Source organism: Cucumis sativus, chromosome 2, assembly GCF_000004075.3.
Source record: "Cucumis sativus cultivar 9930 chromosome 2, Cucumber_9930_V3, whole genome shotgun sequence".
In the NCBI taxonomy this organism is placed as follows: domain Eukaryota; kingdom Viridiplantae; phylum Streptophyta; class Magnoliopsida; order Cucurbitales; family Cucurbitaceae; genus Cucumis; species Cucumis sativus.
In genome coordinates, this window is record NC_026656.2 from 1825393 (window position 1) to 1840538 (window position 15146).

The 15146-nt window shown below is 31.2% G+C and overlaps 2 protein-coding genes across 3 annotated transcripts; both read left to right on the forward strand.

Annotated features, from left to right (window-relative positions):
• The first annotated feature begins 642 nt into the window (after positions 1–642).
• LOC101208699 (NADP-dependent glyceraldehyde-3-phosphate dehydrogenase) lies at positions 643–4813 on the forward strand. Of its 2 annotated transcripts, XM_011650428.2 has the most exons (10): positions 643–1006; positions 1187–1380; positions 1472–1600; positions 2181–2300; positions 2569–2705; positions 2793–2948; positions 3305–3683; positions 3886–4002; positions 4079–4187; positions 4567–4813. In XM_011650428.2, the coding sequence occupies exons 1-10, from the start codon at positions 862–864 to the stop codon at positions 4608–4610; spliced, it is 1530 nt and encodes a 509-aa protein (XP_011648730.1). In that variant the 5' UTR covers positions 643–861; the 3' UTR covers positions 4611–4813. The 2 variants fall into 2 exon arrangements, with proteins under 2 accessions (XP_011648730.1, XP_004139259.1); XM_004139211.3 differs by lacking the exon at positions 4567–4813 and having other exon boundaries at positions 644–1006; positions 4079–4425.
• Positions 4814–7735: 2922 nt separating this feature from the next.
• Positions 7736–11806, forward strand: LOC101222794 (transcription factor bHLH66). The gene is made up of 7 exons (XM_004139348.3): positions 7736–8209; positions 8316–8411; positions 8495–8671; positions 8772–8837; positions 9713–9778; positions 9948–10019; positions 11289–11806. Exons 1-7 carry the CDS (start codon positions 7784–7786, stop codon positions 11649–11651), a joined length of 1266 nt encoding a protein of 421 aa, XP_004139396.1. The 5' UTR covers positions 7736–7783; the 3' UTR covers positions 11652–11806.
• Positions 11807–15146: the final 3340 nt, after the last annotated feature.

The following is a 15146-nucleotide window of genomic DNA, read 5'->3' on the forward strand; positions in this document are numbered from 1 at the left end:
AATTAAGGAAATTAAAAATGCATATTTAATTTGTAGCTAATATTTTTCTTTTAATTGGATGATCAAAAGAGGCAAGTGGTGTTCTTGTTTCTCTCAAGCCCAGGAATCCAAAGCATCTAATTTGCTCTTGCAGCATCATGCATTCAGGTTCTTACTCATAAACACACATCTTTTTTCCATATATTTTTTCAAAATAATTAATATTTGATTCTTTAATCAAAATTTAATTAGGGCACAACTTAGTAATTTTTTTTTTTTTTTTTTTTTTATAGATAGTTGATAGAGGAGAGAATCAAACATCCAACCTTCAAAATCACAATAAAAAGTTTTAATTTCATGTTCATTTATTTTTATTTTTCAAAATTTGGAAGAGCAATATACTTTTTAAAAAATACTATAAAAATGTAATTAAATCCAAATAAAATTAAAAGAAAGAGTATAAAACAAAGATGAAAATATCCACAAGTTTGGGAGAACAAAAATATAAAAAAATTACAAAAATTTTAAAACGAAAAGTAAAATACAAATAATGTGTGTTTTTCTTTTCCTTTATATAAATATTTTGATTGATTGATTTATTTATTTGAGAGTTTGTTTATAAGAAAAAACCCTGACTTTGCCATAAAAAGACAGTGAAGAGTAAAAAACAGTTAAAATGCTCACATGGCGAAAGAGAAGCCACTCCCTTGTCTGAGCCTTTCATATTCAAAAGCGTGGCTCTTCTTCCTCCTTCTTCCTATTTAAACCAACAACCCATCACCCAAATTCAGCCACATACTTCCACCAATCTTCCTCTTTCTTAATTTTCAATCCCCCTTCAAATTCCTAAATTCCCCATTTTCCTTTTTCTCGTCAATTCCCATGGCGGGTAATGGGGTTTTTGCAGACATTTTCGACGGTGAAGTCTACAAATACTATTCAGAAGGTGAATGGAAGAAATCCTCCTCAGGGAAATCCGTTGCCATCATCAACCCCACTACTAGGAAGACCCAGTACAGAGTTCAAGGTATAAACATGAAAATCCCCCCATTTTGCCATGTTTTTCTCGTTGTTTTTCTTTGAATTCTATGATTATGAACTTCAATTTAGAGATATTTATGGAAATTTTTTTGTGGGTTAATGAAATTGTTTGTAAATAATGAGTGTTTAGAAGGGTATTAATGTCTGTATGGTGTTTGTTAAATAGCTTGTAACCAAGAGGAGGTTAATAAAGTGATGGAAATAGCCAAATCTGCTCAGAAATTATGGGCAAAGACTCCATTGTGGAAGAGAGCAGAGCTTCTTCATAAAGCTGCTGCAATTTTGAAAGAACACAAAGCTCCCATTGCTGAGTGTTTGGTGAAGGAAATTGCTAAACCAGCCAAAGATGCAGTCACTGAGGTACTATTTTTTAGTTCAATTTGTTGTCTCTGTTGGATTAGTAGCTTTTTTAGTGTTGAAATGTGAAAAAGGGTTTGAATTGTTTGTGAAGGTTGTGAGGTCTGGGGATCTTGTTTCATATTGTGCTGAAGAAGGTGTTAGGATTTTGGGTGAAGGGAAGTTCTTGGTTTCTGATAGTTTCCCTGGAAATGAAAGGACCAAATATTGCCTTACTTCCAAGGTAAAATGTGCTCATTTTCTCTTTTATGTTTATGTTTGGATGACTAACACTTCATCTTAATCATTTGTAATATACTTTATTACTCTGATTACCCTATAAACCTATCTCTTCTTCTTAACATCTATTTTCACTCTCTCACTACCTTTTTTCTCTAAAATCTGCACATACCTTTTCTTATGGATCACTTTTTACTCATACATTCTCTCACTGACTTTTTAATTCTCCCGTATGATACTTTTTTAGGGTAAATTACAGAAAGTACCCCTTAATTTGTCCATTTGCTTAGTTTTTTCCACACATAAATACTCTTTTGGTAATCTCTCTCCTCGTGTACAATTTGCCACTAATCTTTCTTTTCACACTCGTTTTTTGTTACATAATTTTCTTTTGTAATATTTTGTGTTCGTCTTGTTGATTTTTTTATTATCTTAATTACTCTTCTAATTTAATTGATTTTCCAAATTTTAAACTAATTTTTAAGAAAAATGTTGATCATTAGAAAATAAAGACAGATAAAAACACCATTTGATTCAAGTTGCTAACCTCTTCTGTGCTCTATTTTTTTACTTGAAAAATTCAGATCCCTCTTGGTGTGATTTTAGCCATTCCTCCATTCAACTATCCTGTCAATCTGGCTGTTTCAAAAATTGCCCCGGCTTTAATTGCTGGAAATTCTATTGTACTCAAGCCTCCAACTCAGGTACTTTATACTAATTAGCTCATCATTCGTGATTGTGGTATCTTTAATACATTTTCCATTGATGAACATTGAATCAAAAAACTCAATGTGCTTGGAACCAACTGTACACTCCTGTTCTGTTCATTTATCTCTTCCTTATTCTCAAGTGGATCATGAGAAAACAGAACCAATTTTTAGGATCATGGAGTAGATTGAATAAGGAAAATAAAGGAGATTTGAAATTGTAAAATTTGTTTGTCATCTGAATGACGCTCTTATCATACTTCAGGGCGCTGTTGCTGCTCTCCACATGGTACATTGCTTCCATCTAGCTGGTTTTCCTAAAGGCCTTATTAGTTGTGTCACGGGAAAAGGTTCCGAGATTGGTGATTTCCTCACAATGCATCCGGGTGTCGACTGTATAAGGTAAACCATGCTTCTTTCCCACTCGATGATGATTTATGAAGTCTTCCATTCGCGTGACTCGGTTTTGTACTTGCTTTTTTCTGTTAGCTTTACTGGTGGGGATACCGGTGTTGCAATTTCAAAGAAGGCAGGCATGATACCTCTTCAGATGGAACTGGGGGGCAAAGACGCCTGCATTGTGCTCGAGGATGCAGATCTTGATTTAGTTGCCGCTAACATCATAAAGGGAGGCTTTTCTTACAGGTAAAAGCAGATCCTTCTCAAATTTCTAGGCACAGGCAATATTTTCGAATTTGGCTTGGAAAATGCTTGCTTCCGTTCATTTATACTGATTGATACTATACTCATATTAGCTTCCTATTTTCCATTCTTTCACATGAATGAAAATCTAAACTACTTGGTCGATTTAATAGAAAGAAGGAAACTTGTCCTTATTCTTCGTCCTTGGAAGTATAACAGAGTAGGTTGTTTTCTGTGAACTGAACATTTGATGATGCTTTTTCTTATCGAAGACATTTATTCTTAAAATCCATTTTCAAAAGCTTACTAATACATGTCATCTAAGCTGTTCGATACTTTAAATTTTTTTTATGTTACAGTGGCCAAAGGTGTACTGCCGTCAAGGTTGTTTTGGTAATGGAATCTGTCGCAGATGCTTTAGTCGAGAAAGTAAAGGCACGAGTGGCTAAATTAACTGTTGGTGCCCCTGAAGACGACTCGGACATTACTCCAGTTGTGACTGAGTCATCGGCAAACTTCATTGAAGGACTGGTTATGGATGCAAAGGAAAAGGATGCAACATTTTGCCAAGAGTACAAAAGAGAGGGCAACCTAATTTGGCCCTTGTTATTAGATAATGTTAGGCCTGATATGAGGATTGCTTGGGAGGAACCTTTTGGCCCAGTTTTGCCAGTCATTAGGATCAATTCTGTTGAAGAAGGAATCCACCATTGTAATGCTAGCAATTTTGGACTTCAGGTATAAAATAACTTCATCTCGCATCCTAGTTATCTGAAAAAACATGATTTATCTTTTACCAACTCAAATAGAAATAACTTAAGCCTTGTCGTTTGGAAACATTTAAATAACACAACCTGTTTTTAAAGAAGAGATCGATTTAATGCCATAGGCAGAACTTTCAACATTCCGATTTGAGTTTCGAGTAATGTGTGAAAAACAGGGATGTGTCTTCACGAAGGACATCAACAAGGCGATATTGATAAGCGACGCAATGGAAACCGGAACAGTTCAAATCAACTCAGCACCTGCTCGAGGACCCGACCATTTCCCATTCCAGGTACCTTAATATCTAAAAGCCCACCATTATTATCAAAACTTTCATTGTGTTTTACGAACTCACATGTGTGGAACAGGGAATCAAGGACAGTGGAATTGGTTCTCAAGGTGTTACTAACAGCATCAACATGATGACCAAAGTGAAGACCACAGTTATCAACTTGCCAACACCGTCCTACACCATGGGTTAGTTAGTTTGTTTGTTAGATTTATGATCCAGCTTTATGCCTTAGTCTTAATCTGAGTAGTGTGAAAAAAAGAAAAGAAAACATATGTGGTGTGAGTTTTGTTTGTAGCTCTTCAATATTATCTTCATCCTCTTAAATTAGTTCTTCCACGTCTCTGCCCAATGAAATCACTAGTAATAGCTAACTTGTACTTCTCAATAAAAATGCCATAATAGTTTAAAAAAATTTCATGCTCTCTTATATTCCTCTCAATTTTTTTAGTTTCAGGGAGTATTTTATAGAAAAATAAAATTAGAGAGGTATATTAGCACTCTTCTTATATTTTCAACTATTGGAGCTTAAAATTTGATTTGTTCCCAAATGTGTGTTGTTGTTAGGGACCAAGTCCATTAGTAAGGGAGCCCTAGGGTCCAAATTGTGAGAGGATTTGACATTGTGGGCAGAAATAGAGCTACAAAATTGAAAAGCCAGCAATTGAAGATCCCCAAAATTTTTGTATTTCCAAAGCAATTCTAAATAGATTAGATTAGATTAGTATTCAATAATAAATAAATAATGAAACCGATGCCAATTTTCCAATGGTGGATTTCAATTAAACTTTGATTATGATTTTCTTTGTAGTTAGTTTCTCTCTTTTTCTTTTGGTTTCAATGATGGGTCAGTGTTTGATTTATGTCTAATAGGTTTGCTATGTATGAGAATTACTCAGTATTAATTCAAAGAGTGACAAAACGAAAAAAGTAAATTTCTAATTGCCATAATTATCTTTATATTTATTTAAGAATGCTTGATAAAGTGATAACTTGACCTCAAAGTCAAGTTATATTAGGTTAAAAAAGTGATTTATTTTATAACAAAAAATTAAGTTCCTCCATCTTACCCAATAAGATCTCTTGTTGAAATTCAAAAGGTGTAATGCTTTCTTTTTTTAAATTGTGTGTTGATGTTCTTTTGGTAGCAAATGACATTATCTCAAAGCCAACCAATTTTGTATTCAATGTGGCCAACAACACATTTCCATTCCTCTTCATTATGATTTGTAAAGTAAATAAAGATCTTAATCTAAATCCAAATAATCCACTTTATTCAAATCTTAATTCCCCTATTTCTTTCAACTATACTATTACTATCATTGTAACACTATTTATCTTTGTTTAATTTGAAACATACATTAATATTGAATCGTGATTAAAATAATCATTTAGGGTTACCAAACTATGTCTTATTTCTATTAATATAAGTTCAAAATTTATGTTATCTTTAAAATATCATTATGATTTGTTCGAAATTTTAGCAAAATTTCATACTTTGTTTTATTTTGTAAATATTTTCGAGAATTTTGTTAGTTATAATATTTTTTTTATCCTAATTGATGATAGTCTTCTACTAACGATATGATTTAGTAGGCTTTGAAAGCTTAATTTAAATTTTACTTTATTTGTAATTTTTTTTACATTGTGTTATATTTGTTAATAATTTGGATATGCGTGTTATATTTGGAACCGACGTGTATTTTAAATAATTAATCACTATCATATATTCCTAAGATATATAATTATTTTATATACATTGATTGTATACGTTATTTAAAAAAAATTGTGACACCCATGCACAATTCCATTCATCAAAACTTTGTAAATCCTAATTGGTTATATAGGATGTGATGTGATATGATATTAAATGGCACATGTGACATAAATCTTATTTGTTATACTTAATATATATATATTCTTACACCATTTTGAATTGAAGTGGCAGCCATAGCGACCTAGCTAGCTTGTTTTGGAAATCTCAAAATATTAAAATGATAAAAGTATCAAGTTCCAAATCTTCGTTGATACTAATAATCTTCAACTATAACACATACACAAACAAGAACTTCTTAAAGGCTTTCTTCATATCTCTCGAGAGTCTTTAATAATGTTGCACACAACAACTACTCCTATATCACACATGCTTACAGATGTTTGTTGAACGAAATTTGGCTTCATCAATAATGATATGTTTTGAATTTGAAATTTTTACATCATTTACTTTTATGATCAAATAAGGTTTAGAGAAGTGTACTGTATAAAGTCTCATAACACTAAAAACACTTTGTTGTAATATATTATATATTACTATGTAGAAAAATTATTTTTCCTCCGCTTGTAAACATATATCAATAAAATTTGATTTATTTTCCTCATAGTTGTATAACGTACCACTAATTAAACCTTTGTAAACTCTATATTTGAACGATTCAATAAAAAAAAAAAGAAATAATAATAGTATATTAATTTTCATTTTCATTTTCAATCGTGTCGAGATAATGATAAAAAAGATTGTCTTGGATAATACGGTCGCATGTTTAGAGACAAAGAAGAAGAGATGATGAGGAAGTATTAAAAGAAAGAGATATATATTAATGTAATTATGAAAGATAATATACATGCATTAGGACATAAATAAGTATTGTCAAAAGACAATGAAGGGATCTTGTAGAGGTAAATGTTGTTGATTTGGCTATATAGTTTTGGCTTCCATTAATAAATGCAAAGGAAGAGATAGACTATATAGTATGATTAATGAGCAATATTTTAATGCCCAAAAAATTAAATGCAAAACAATGTGTTAGGTCAATAATAATATGAATATTACAAAAATGTGCTTTGACTTTAGACCAAAAAAAACCAACATTATCTCTTCATTTCTTTATAATTAGTTGTATTATTTTAAAAATACTTACATTTATTGCTCATTTATATATCACCAATCATTTTCCTTTAACATAAAATTTTTATTTCTCAAAGTCATATAGGAGGATAGTATTAATTTATAATGTTCTAATTTGTACTAATGGATCCATTTTCCAAACTCAGCACATTGCCGAGATAATATTTTGAAATGTGTTATTGAGTAATAATTTTTAAATTTTGGTATTTTTAAGAATGTTAAAAGATTAAATATTTATTTTACAAATTCTCATATATAGTCTTCAAAATCATAATTAAGAAAATAATTTAATATTTGAAAAATTGAGGGTCCTGAAATTGGTTAACCTAACTGTCTCACCGAGATTAGTGTCAAAATTAGCGGGAAAATAAAATTAAAAAATTTAATTTAAATAAAGTTTTTAAAAGGTAAAATGAAGTTTGTGTTCTCTATTTTTAGCCCATTACTTGGAAATTTCAACTTCCACTCCCTTCCTTCCCTAATTATTCCTCACGCGCTCATAAAAATGATTACTTCAATTAACTTATTTAATTAAACATGTTAGCTTATTATATAAATGTTACTTCACAAAAAAGTCCAATATGTAATTCCCAAAATTTGACTCCATACATTACCAATATTTGTCTACCTGTTTAACTTACATTATTATTATTATTATTATTATTATTATTATTATTATTATTATTATTATTATTATTATTATTATTATATCAAGACCCCATCAAACAATTATATGAGAATTTAATTATTATTTATTAAAAATATATAATATAAGAAAATTGAAACTCACGCGCTTCATCTTCATCTATAAAACTTCACTAATCCTTCCTTCAATGGCTTCCTCACTCACTTCTTTGTTCATTTCTCCCCCACACTGATATGAGACTCACCAACTCTCTCCCGGACCTCCATACCCATCGCCGTAACCCTCCGCAGGAGACCGACGCCTCTCAACTCCACCACCACCACCACCAACTTCAAACCTCTCTCTTTCATCCTTCTACCTTCTCCTCCGACGATTTCCTCGACCAAATCCTCTCCACTGTCCCCTCTCCCTGGGAACTTCCCCCCGGTCTCCCTTCCCAACCATTGCCGCCATCTAATCCTGACAATGTTGAGTTTCACGTCGGCGATACAACTCCGGCGGCTAAAATGGCCATGTCCTTGCTTCAACAGCAGTTACTCATGTCGAGAGGAATCGTCCCTGCCTCCGCTGGCGATGATTGCGGTCTTCTTCCAATGCCTGGTAACAACGTCGTTGAAGTAGACGGCTCTTCTTCTTCGTCTTTCAAATGCCCTAATCCGGTACTCATAATTCAAACTGCTTATACGTTTCAATTCGAAAATTAGGTTACAAATTGGTAACGTTTGTCGATTCTATTCCTGAGATTTAATTCCGTAAATCCTGCAGACTGATCATGGTTCTGTCGTTCCTTCTCTTTTCAACGAATTCGCCGGGTTTCTGAACTCGACCGGTCCCGGCAGCCAGAATCAGAATCAATCTCAGGCAACAAATTAGTTCGATTCCATCGTTCAGTTGAAACAATAACTTCACCAAATTTTTAAAAACTTCAATTCACAAATCTGCAGGGGAACTCAAACTCTCAGATACCGAACTTCGGAGGTCCGGTATCAGCCAGTACACCACCTCCGGCCGGGCCTAGCTCCTGCGGCGGTGCTGCAGCAGCAGCAGCACCGGGTCAGCCCCGGCAGCGAGTCAGAGCTCGGAGAGGACAAGCCACAGATCCTCATAGTATAGCCGAAAGAGTAATTAATTAACCCTAATTACAAACCGCTAATTCATTAATTACAAAATCCATTTATAATTTTTGTAATGTTGAATTTTTAATATATATTTTTGTGACAGTTACGGAGAGAGCGAATTGCGGAGAGAATGAAAGCTCTACAAGAACTTGTTCCCAACGCTAACAAGGTCAGTTTTGTCTTTTCCATTTTATTAAGGACTTTTCCCGTAATTTGGATTGATGTCATCTCTTGATTACACGTGTCCACAATACGTTATGCCTTTTCTTCATCTCGCGGTTCCGCTTTTGCCACGTCTACTTAGCATTCGGTATTTCTTTTTGAATTCTTTCCATCTTCTTTTCTTGGCCGGACAATGTACTCTTAGTAGCCGGGATTTGCTGCCCTAAATTTTATATATTCGTCAGTTGAATTTTAAGATAAACTATTATAATGGATCCATTTTTTAAAATTAGCTTAAATTGTGCGTCTAATATATATATATATATATATATATCATTTATATATAATAAATAGCTATTTTAGCCTTTGAAGTACAGGTTTTGGAAATATATACTTTGTATAAATCAAAGTTAAAAGTATATGTGAAATGAAATGTGTAGGTTGATTTATCATATTATCAATTATGAACAATAGCTCCAAATAATAATTGTAGAACACATTCTAATACTTCAATTTCTTTAAAATATAAAATATGTCAAGCATGTTTCTCTTTATGGAAATAATAATCATGTACACCATAAGAGTTTTTAAATAGCATACAAGCTTCTAACACCAACCCCTTTCTTTAATAATTTGATTTTTTTTTTTTTTTTCTTTTTGGTTCTTTCAATTCTTGTTTGCACTTGTGCTCAAGAGTATGGAGTGGAGATTGATATTGGTTACCATCCTATGATGGTTGAACTAAAAAAGATAATATAAATAGTTCCTAGATGGGAGTGGAAATTTTGAATCTTTGATTTGTGGAACGAGTTGAGCTAATGATCTCATAATTAAGATGGGTCAACTTAAACTTATATATTATGTCTTTTTTGGGAATGACAGACAGACAAGGCTTCTATGCTGGATGAGATCATAGACTATGTAAAGTTCCTCCAGCTTCAAGTCAAAGTAAATGATCTCTCTAATTTTCTATTCTCTGTCTCTCACAATAATTCCAACGTAAAAACATGATAAATTAAATTAAAGAATTTGGATTGGGATATGAAATTTATTTAATGTATACATATATTAAGTGGGTTTTGCTTTTTGTTATTGTTGGGTTTGTGGTCTGCTGCAGGTTCTGAGTGTCAGCAGGTTGGGCGGTGCCACTGCAGCCATGCCTTCTCGTCTACCCGATCTTTCCACTGAGGTACCCTAATATTGCTTCAAATTACAAATTTGGTTCAAGTGAAATTTTTATATCCTCCTCTGAATAACTATTTGATTTTTAAAAGAAATCTATTAACCATCATAATTGTTTTTTAAAATTTAAGAGTCTGTAACCATCATAACCATATTTGGTTTAAAGTTATTAAACCAGATCAAAATTTGCAATACAATTTTTTTTTTTTTACCTTATCCATACTTTTTTTTGGAGTCATGAAAAGGATAGCATAATAAGGACCCATTGAAACTACTTTAGGTGAAGAAAATTCAACTCTCCACAACAAAAAAATTCACACACAACCATCATCATTCATCATGGAAAAGGACGCATGAGATAATCCTTAATTCATGAATATTGATAATATAAGATTTCATTATCAAGTATCCACTTAATTGCTTCGATAAATGTTTTACTTTTTCTCAATATCCTAAAAAATGCTTTAAAGGAAAAGCAGTCTTCTCTTTCAATAAATATTCCTAAAAGGAAAAGGGTAGGTTATATACATATATACTCCCACCAAAATATTTCTAATATATAAAGAAATTAAATCTAAAATTTTGTTAGGGTTATAAATATATTCCACACGATTTTATACCTAAAGGACTGGTTGTCTTAATATTCTAGGTTTAAACATGAATTGAGATGATAGTTTGTTAGAGTTTTATAAATATAAGCAAAAAATATTGCTTATATATATATATGAGTTTGATTTTTGATATTATATATAGGGAGAGAGAATATTATGGAGTTGTAGGGTATATATATGTATTGGATCGGAAATTTGAAAGAAAAAGTTAGCTAATGTACGTACAAAAAAAGCATGAAGAAACAAAGAAGATGTTTGTCAAGTCCACATTCCTATCCACTAACTCTGCCCTTTCTTCTTCATTGTCCAGTGTACTTTCTTTTCAACGCTCTTACCAACTAAATTTTGAAATATTTTACAACAAATTGAGGAGGGATTTGAATTCGAGATCTTCAAGAGCTCACACACACATATATATTTATTTATTTGAAACAAATAAAAAGTTTAGTGATACACGTTTTGTAACTTACTTTTCATTCTAATTTTAAGAAAAAAAAACCCAAAGTTTGTTACTTGTTTGAAAAATATCTATTTTCTTTTGAAAGTTACTATATTTAATTTGCCTTTTATGGTGAGATGTTTTGTTATAATGCAGCTTAATTCCGTTATAACATGGGTTTAATTATTATATTATATATTCAATTAACATCCTCTTGTCTAATTAGGGTGGCACTGAGTGCAACCAGTCCAACGGAACTAATGGGGCCAGTGGGCAGACTTCCACCGGAGCTCCGTCGAGTAATGACGCGATGACGGTGACGGAGCACCAGGTTGTGAAGTTAATGGAGGAGGACATGGGCTCCGCCATGCAGTACTTACAAGGCAAAGGCCTCTGCCTCATGCCCATTTCTCTCGCCACCGCTATCTCCACCGCTACATGTCACAGCCGCCCAATCACGGCGTCCAAGGGCGGAGGAGATCCCCCCACCTCTCCCAGCCTTTCGGCGTTGACCGTCCAGTCAACTGCCTTGGGTAACGGCACCGTCGACAAACCCGTCAGAGACACCCTCTCCGTTTCCCGGCCGTGAGCTAACGGCGTCATGTCATTTGACCTGGTAAGCAAATGCCCACTAAAGTCTAAGGAAATATGGTTTCTCTCAATACGACGCCGTATTTGCTTAGCCTTTAGTAGGAAAGAAAAAAAAAACCCTTTTCTTTTACAATGAATCTCTCTCTCTCTCTCTCTCTCTCTCTCTCTCTCTCTAACTTGTTTTCAATGTATATTCCCTTTTTTATTTAATGAAAAATTATTGTTTGTCATGATGGAATTAATAAAATAAAATATTGGGTAATAATGAACGAGCTTAATTAAAAATGATTATTATGCTTAAAAATAACATAATCTTTTTATGTGGACCATATATATATATAGATTAAACAACATGATTTGATTAATTTAGTAAGTTTTGGTTGGTGTTTATTCTTTTTTAATTTAAGATGTAGATTAGGACTTAAGTCAACCCTCTACAATGATTCACATTGATTTGTTTGATTTAAATAAACAAAATTGATGTGTGTTTTGGTATGATATATCATTGTTTAAACTTCAATTATGAAAGCTTAAACCAGTTTTGATTCCATTTTAAATACTTCCATTTTGACCTTAATTATGAAGGGCTCCCTTGATTATGACTTTATATTTGTTATTATTATTATTATTATGCAATTTTTCTAAAAATCTGTTATTGATGGATAATATTTAGAAAAGAAAAAAAAAAGCTTTATGACACTGGTTAAAATGTAAAATGATTAAAAATAGTTCATTTATGTTAACTGAAATATTAATGAATATTGAAAAGTATTATAGTGAGAAAAAAATAGTTTTTCTTATCTTTTTTAAATGTATAGGGTGATGGCATGTTGAATGTATTTATAGTACGAGAATAAAATAATTACATATTTCACGTAAAATTTGGTAGAGGACTAAAATTTTTATGTCCAATGTGGTTTTCTGATCGATCTTTTAAAATTGAAAGTTATCTATAAGTGATATTACTCATAGTTGGTAAATGTAGTAGTTTCTAATATTTGATATTTAAAAAAAGTTAGTTGATTAGCCAACATTTGTTTTTCTATGAATATTTTATCTTTGTACAATATTTTAAATTTCTTGGCTATTTTTAATTTTAATTCTACTTAATTATAAGTGGGCCTGATTGGGCTGAAAATAATGGACTGATTTTCAGTTCCAATTCTCAACGAGCCGAATAATTTCGCGGGCCTCTTATATTGGTTCACCAATACATTTTGTGCTTGGAAAGCCGAAACTGAGAATGCAATTCTCTTTTTTTTAAAAAAAAAAAAAAAACTAAGAATGCAATTTAACTTATATAGAAATTAAAAAGCAAAAGCAAAACAATATCTCAACTATATATGTCTAATAAATGAACTTATATAATTTGAAATTTTAAAACTTTCTAATTTTGAGAGAAGAATAATCAATTAAAGAGTCTAGAAAAGGGTATATGGAGTTTTTTTTTAAAAGTTATGGGGTAGATATAAAAGATCATAATTAAATTTAGTAGAGAATTAATCATTCCATCTTATATCTAAGATCTTTTGGGTGTGTTTTCAAGTGAATGTTGCATTATGGACAATAATGTCTTGTCTATATTGCTTTCGAGTTAACTAAGTGTCTCTTGAATAGGACGTCATTAATAACAATTCAACCAACCGATTTTAATGTTTAGTTATTTGGTTCAAATCTGTCCACGTCCATTTGATTGGTACAATATTATAAATATTATAATTTGAATGTAGACATCATTTATAATTAATATGTGAAAAATAAATCTCAACTAAAATCACACTATGATCCAACTCTACATGGTCTCAATTTCATCTTAAATTTGTGATTTAATAAAATGCAACCAAAGATACCAATTTTCAATGGTGGAACTTACTATTTGGTACCTTCCTTTTCTTAACTACACTATTAAAGTTCATATTGAAAAAAACTAATATATATATATATAGTTATCGTACCAATTTGTTGCTTGCATGTTCGTACATCTCATTATGGTTTTCAAATATTTCAAACTCAATCTATAGTTGAATAGACACATAATTTGTTGCAAAAACAATGTTAAAGAGTCAAACGATGGAGGATTTATGGATAATTGAGATATTAAAACATGAAAAATGAGAAAAGATATAATTTTAATCCAAACATTATTAGAGATTTAGATCACCTCAAGAGATTGATTTTAAACACATGCAATAATCATTCATTTGAAAGGACCATAGAGCTAGAAAAATGGTCTCACTAATAAGGTCAATGAATTATTTATAAGTTGATGTGATCATGAATCTAATTTATTTATTTAGATTTTAAGCTTTTTCACTAGACAAATTAAATATATAAAATACTAATGTTTCTATCCATACAATTTGAATTTGAAAACATTACATTGCCACTAACAATTGGTAGTGGCAAATTGACAAAAGTGAGAAGTCAATAGAGAAATTAGAGGCATTATTTATTTATTGTGGTGTGTGGGTGTAGGATTTTGTTCATGGCCATAATTAGTGCATCATTGCTACCAAATTTCAAAATCAATCTTCTTCTTCTACACAAATTATGTGGAAGACTACTCAATATGCACACATACTGAAAATAATTTAGAAACTATATATAATTTTTAACCGAAAATAAAGCAAGTGAAAGTGAGTATATATTTAGTAAAGATTGAAATTAAAAAGGTAAATTTTGAAACTTAACAACCAAACTGAAAAAAAAGATCAACTAATAAAGAAAGTTGTAACCCTTTTTTGAAATCTAACGTCTAAAAATAAAAGCTATAAATGGATACAACACTTAGATACCAAAAAGGTATTTTTCTAATTCATCAATATATAATAAGGTTAAAGCTAATTTTGTATAGTGTGTGTATATTTGTTAGTGCAATGTATATATGTACTTTCACCTAGTTGAAAAATGCAACTATATGTCACTCTCCCATAAATTTTAATGGTCTTTTTGGTACTCACAAATCATTTGAATTTCTAACACAGATGCTCTATACATATTGATACAAAGATAATTATGTTGATCACTCACACCACTAAAAAAGCAAAATCCATAAAATTTAATAGATAACACTATTCAGTTTTTTTTAAAAATCTAATTTTGGATTTTATTATACACTTTTCATTCAAGATTAAAATGTTGATGTTTATAGAAAACAAAAAGAAAAATCAAACTTTTAAATAATAATTTACAATTTTACATTTTAAGCTTAAATGCTTTTATATATTACATTTATATTATCAACGATTTTGTTTACATGCAGATTCAATTATATCAACATTTTACTACACACTCTCACTTATAGGCTGATTCTGCCCCATCAGATGACTAATTGAAAAGGATAAATGATATTATCAAATGTGTCGCTATATGATCTCATGTATATTCTTATACAATGTCAATTAATCGTGCACCCAAAAACGTTAAAGATAAATTTAATTATATATCAACCATTTGTTTGATAACATGTTAAATCAAGAAACACATTTGTCCG

What these genes read in the sequence shown, in the direction of transcription:
- LOC101222794 (XM_004139348.3), top strand. Translation starts at nt 7,784, where the DNA reads ATGAGACTCACCAACTCTCTCCCGGACCTCCATACCCATCGCCGTAAC. An exon ending in TCCTCCAGCTTCAAGTCAAA is followed by an intron (nt 9,779 to 9,947) that starts GTAAATGATCTC and finishes GGTCTGCTGCAG; the next exon opens with GTTCTGAGTGTCAGCAGGTT. An exon ending in TACCCGATCTTTCCACTGAG is followed by an intron (nt 10,020 to 11,288) that starts GTACCCTAATAT and finishes TTGTCTAATTAG; the next exon opens with GGTGGCACTGAGTGCAACCA.
- LOC101208699 (XM_011650428.2), top strand. Translation starts at nt 862, where the DNA reads ATGGCGGGTAATGGGGTTTTTGCAGACATTTTCGACGGTGAAGTCTAC. An exon ending in TACTCAAGCCTCCAACTCAG is followed by an intron (nt 2,301 to 2,568) that starts GTACTTTATACT and finishes ATCATACTTCAG; the next exon opens with GGCGCTGTTGCTGCTCTCCA. An exon ending in AACACCGTCCTACACCATGG is followed by an intron (nt 4,188 to 4,566) that starts GTTAGTTAGTTT and finishes TGTTGTTGTTAG; the next exon opens with GGACCAAGTCCATTAGTAAG.